Below are 5,000 nucleotides of genomic sequence, written 5' to 3' on the forward strand. Positions count from 1 at the left end.
GTCCTATTATCTCTCTCTCTCTCTCTCTCTCTCTCTCTCTCATACACACACCTGGTAATCAGACCCACACACCTGTTTTTATTATAGTTTGTTTCCCCTCTCTATTTTTTCCTTTCATTATCAGTTTTTTATCCATAAATTTTCTCTTCTCTCTCTCTCTCTCTCTCTCTCTCTCTCTCTCTCTCTCTCTCTCTCAGGTTGGGTTCCCTCCGCGCAATGATCCAAGTTTCGAGTCCAGATGGTGACGCAATTGTGAAGTCGGTGTGGTGATCTTAAGCGCGTCCACATGACCTGTTCTGTGACACGCAGCCCACCATCTCGTAGCAGCAGCAGCAGCAACAGTAGTAGTAATAGTAGTAGTAGTAGTAGTAGTAGTAGTAGTGGTGGTGGTGGCGGTGGTGTTGAGAATATACTGATCAAGAATGCATGACAACAATAATAATAATAATAATAATAATAATAATAATAATAATAATTTTTTGTACCCCAGGCATGAGTATTGTAATTTCAAGCTTTCTATTACACTCAAAAATGAAAAGAACATGTAAAAAAATGATAATAAATGAAAAATAACCCTTTTCTTTCCTGTTTCATACCTCGCGTTAATCATTTCTTTTCTTTTCGTCTCTAACCAAACCTAACCAAACCATAACTCCTAAACCAATCTTTCTTTTCTTTTCGCTCACTCATTACTTTCCACAATATTTCGCATCTTACTTCACAGTCATCATTCCAGTATTCGTTGCTAATGGCTGCAAAGGCGACAAACTTGACGAAACACTCTGAAACACATCACGCGTGCAGGCAGTGAGCGAAATGTAAAGGGAAACTGTACATGAACAATAAATAAGGAATAATTGATAAAGATGGAGAAAAAAACAAACAGAAATAAAGTAGTAGATATTTATACCATTCCTACAGGCCATCTTCTTCATCAGAGAGAGAGAGAGAGAGAGAGAGAGAGAGAGAGACTGGTAATGAATAAGAATAAATAAAGATAAAAATACAAAAGAAAATACAATAATGATAGTAATAATAATAATAATAATAATAATAATAATAATAATAATAATAATATCATCACAAATAAAATTAATATCGCTCAGAAAACAAACAAACGCACACACACAACACAATAAATAACAACAACAATAACAACAATAATGATGTTAATAATAATAATAATAATAATAATAATAATAATAATAATAATAATAATAATAATAATAATAATAATAATAATAATAATAATTCTGTAACACTTATTAACTTTCGTTGTTGTTATTTCCCTTTTTTTTTTTATATATTACAAGATTATAATACATCACACACACACACACACACACACACACACACACACACACACACACACACATACACACACACACAAATAACAACAAAAACAGCAAGTTCTCTACACTAACCAGAGTAATTTATAAATACAAGTTGATGGAAACAAAAAAATCCTTAGGCATATTATTGTAAACCACGAGAGAGAGAGAGAGAGAGAGAGAGAGAGAGAGAGAGAGAGAGAGAGAGAGAGAGAGAGAGAGAGAGAGAGAGTTAAGTTTTCTCTATTTACTGTAAGCTAGTCGTAGTAGTAGTAGTAGTAGTAGTAGTAGTAGTAGTAGTAGTAGTAGTGGTGGTGGTGGTGGTGTGGTGGTAATGGTAGTAGTGGTGATGGTGGTAGGTAGTAGTAAACAAGGCAGTGATGGTCGCAGTGACTATCAGTAGTAGTAGTAGTAGTAGTAGTAGTAGTAGTAGTAGTAGTAGTAGTAGTAGTAGTAGTAATATTGTCAATGGCAGCAGCAGTAGCAGTTGTAGTAGTAGTAGTAGCATTGCAGACAGACAAACAGCCAGATGTACACACACACACACACACACACACACACACACACACACACACACACACACACACACACACATAAAATCACAATTACTTTATCTACAAATGGTGGCTTAGGCGGCGGCGGCGGTGGCGGCGGCGGCTGAGAGAGAGAGAGAGAGAGAGAGAGAGAGAGAGAGAGAGAGAGAGAGAGAGAGAGAGAGAGAGAGAGAGAGAGAGAGAGAGAGACGGCGGTGGCGGCGGAGGAAGAGGAGGAGGAAGAAATAGTCACAATCTTCCTCACACAAAAATAAACCAATGAACAAAAACACAATATGAAGGTTCCAATCCCCTTAAATACCCCTTAACGTGACGGACACTAAGGGGTTAAGGGGTTTAAGGGGGGTCTGGCAACACTGGTGGGGTTCGACTGAGGGTTGTTTGACTAGGAGGTTACCGCGAAGCCAACACATCTGAGATTCTTGAGGTTTCTGGGGTTCCAACGTGGGATTCAGGTGAGAAAGGAACCATTTAGCTGTGTTTGGTGTGGTAAAGAGGAAGAGGAGGAGGAAGAGGAGGAGGAGGAGGAGAGGTGTTTAATGTGGTAGAGAATGAGAAGAGGTGTTTGGTATGGTACAGGAGGAGGAGGAGGAGGAGGAGGAGGAGCTGGAGGTGGTGGTAATGGTGATGAAAAAAAAAAAAAAGGCATTATCTGTAACTATCAAAAAGAAAAAGAAGAAGAAGAAGAAGAAGAAGAAAAACTGATTATGGTGTAGGAAGGAAAGGAAAGAAAAAGGAGGATAAAAGAAAAAATAGCATTATCTGTCGCTGTCAAAGAGAAAGAAAATGAGCAAGAAGAGGAAAATGATAAAAAAGGGGGATAAAAGGGAGTTGTATTGTCTGTAGCTATCTAGAAAGGAATTGAAACCTCTATAGCTGTCTAGAAAGGAATTGAAACCTCTATAGCTGCCTAGAAAGGAATTGAAACCTCTATAGCTGCCTAGAAAGGAATTGAAACCTCTATAGCTGTCTAGAAAGGAATTGAAACCTCTATAGCTGTCTAGAAAGGAATTGAAACATCTACAGCGGTCTAATTATGGTGTTGAAAGAGATAAGAAAAAGAATAAAAAAAGGAAAGAGAAGACAAGGAAAATATAAAGCAAAAAAAAAAAAGGGAATGAAAAGGAAAAGCAAAAATAGGAAGGAAAAAAAGACAAAAAAGGGAATATCAGGAAAGAGAAAAAAAGTGTGCATAGTTTTATCTGTAGTTTTGTGGGTTTGGATTCCATTTACTAGACAATGTCAATGTAGTGAGACCAAAGCGATCCCGGAGCTTATAACACTAAAGAGACGGTTAGATTACTTTTTCCTGACGAGTGGGAAGACTAGATGCTTTTTAAAATGAATAAATAGAGGTTTAGATCCCCTTTACTCATCATTTAAAGGGAAATATTGCGATTGTGAACCTTATAACGATTTAAAAAGGGATTGGATTGCTTCTAATTGACATGGGGATGACTAGATGCTTTTTAAGAAGAGAGGTAAAGGTTTAAATTCCCCTTCTTCAACATGGAAGAGAGAAAATATTAGGATTGTGAATCGTATACCAATGAAGAGAGGATTGGATTGCTTCTAACTGACGTGCGGATGACTAGATGCCTTATAAGGAGAGAAATAAAGGTTTAAATTCCCCTTCTTTAATATGGAAGAGAGAAAGTATTGGGATTGTGAACCTTAGTAATAAAAACAGGATTGGATTGCTTCTAACTGACGTGAGGATGACTAGATTCTTTTATAAGAGAGAAATAAAGGTTTAAATCCCCCTTACTGACCATTTAGTATTAGGATCGTGAACCTTAGCAATAAAAACAGGATTGGATTGCTTCTAAATGACGTGAGGATGACTAGAAGACACTCTTGACAACTTCCTATCGTTAAACTTGCATTTCCTGCCAAAAGAGGGCGGAGCAAGGACGAGGAGGCGTGTGGAGAGGCAGGAAGTGGGGGGAGATGATCTAACCTTTGCTTAAACTCAGGACTGGGGGCTGAGGAGCTGGGGGGTGGCTGAGGAGGTCCGAGGGGGCTGGATGGGTGACACACTGCTTGCATCTTGTGGCTGATACGTCGGTTTTCTCTTCTATACGACACTTAGATGCCTTATAGTGGTCGTGAAGTGTAGAACTGGTGTAGAATTGGTGAGGAACTGGTGTTGAGCTGGTGGTGCTGGTGTTGGCAGGTTCAGAAATTCACCAGTAAGTCACTAGGAACATTTGGTGAGGTGTCGAACTAGTGGTGATACAGCTACAGTTCAGAGAGACACCAGGTAGCCACTGTCACCATTCCAGCTGGTGATGATGGTGTTAATACGTTTACAAATACACCAGGGAACAAATGCACGGGTCTCGGATTGGTGATCCATATGTTGGCAAGTCTAGACACTCACCACGGAGTTAAAACGGTGACACGTACTGACAAACTAACAGAATCACCAATAACGGGACACAAACTGGTGATACAAGAGTTGGTAAGCTTAGAAACTCACCAAAAAGCCAGTAAAAGCACGGGGAAGGTGTCGACTACCTTAGACACTCACCAAGCAACCAAAACAATGACACAGATACACACAAACCCCCCCCCCCACAAAATCACCAAGACCGCGACTCAAACTGGTGATGAGAAGCACTGACAAGACTAGACACACACCAGGAAAAAAAAAAAAAAAAAACAGACACGGACGCTGATAAACCCAACAGAACCACCAAAAAATCACCAAAAAAATCACCGAAATGAACTCAAAACGGTGACACGCATACAGGATCACCATTAACAAGTACAGTGAGGGGGTTCGAAGTGGTGGTGGAGACGTGGGGGTGCAAGAGTTCACCAGGAGAGCCTTTTAGTAATCTCTGTATTCTCCTCTTGGTGGTGAACGATGGCGAAGGCTCCCATTCTGCGCTACAGGAGTGGTGCCCCTGGAGCGTGACCCGGACCTAGGCATGCCGTGAACACTCCTGAAGCGGCGGGAGAGGTGGCGTCTTGTTTTCTTACCTCGCTGCAGAAGGAGGAAAAGAAGGAGGAGGAGGAAGAGGAGGAGGAAGAAGGGGTGGGAAAGGGGGGAATGATTAAGAGGGTTGAAAGGAGGTGGAAGAGGAAGAAGAGGAGGAGGAGAAGGAGG

At 40.3% G+C, this 5,000-nt stretch overlaps 2 protein-coding genes and 2 long non-coding RNA genes across 5 annotated transcripts in view; 2 read left to right on the plus strand and 2 right to left on the minus strand.

Moving 5' to 3' along the window:
* LOC123515131 overlaps positions 1-578 on the plus strand; it is a 5,933-nt gene extending 5,355 nt beyond the window's left edge. For both annotated transcript variants that reach the window (XM_045273584.1, XM_045273594.1), the window contains exon 5: positions 198-578. In XM_045273584.1, coding sequence (XP_045129519.1) covers positions 198-220 — 23 coding nt within the window. In that variant the 3' untranslated portion in view covers positions 221-578. The remainder of the gene's footprint in view (positions 1-197) is intronic.
* Positions 579-889: 311 nt separating this feature from the next.
* LOC123515144 lies at positions 890-1,540 on the minus strand. The gene is made up of 2 exons (XR_006677789.1): positions 1,491-1,540; positions 890-971 (listed from the first exon to the last, which is right to left on the minus strand). It is a non-coding gene; the product is annotated as an uncharacterized LOC123515144 (long non-coding RNA).
* LOC123515139 overlaps positions 1,253-5,000 on the plus strand; it is a 19,975-nt gene continuing 16,227 nt past the window's right edge. The window contains exon 1 of the long non-coding RNA XR_006677787.1: positions 1,253-1,562. This is a non-coding gene — a long non-coding RNA (uncharacterized LOC123515139). The remainder of the gene's footprint in view (positions 1,563-5,000) is intronic.
* LOC123515124 (anoctamin-10-like) overlaps positions 3,507-5,000 on the minus strand; it is a 63,212-nt gene continuing 61,718 nt past the window's right edge. The window contains 1 exon segment of the mRNA XM_045273572.1: positions 3,507-4,877. Coding sequence (XP_045129507.1) covers positions 4,722-4,877 — 156 coding nt within the window. The 3' untranslated portion in view covers positions 3,507-4,721.

This window comes from Portunus trituberculatus, chromosome 5, assembly GCF_017591435.1.
Source record: "Portunus trituberculatus isolate SZX2019 chromosome 5, ASM1759143v1, whole genome shotgun sequence".
In the NCBI taxonomy this organism is placed as follows: Eukaryota; Metazoa; Arthropoda; class Malacostraca; order Decapoda; family Portunidae; genus Portunus; species Portunus trituberculatus.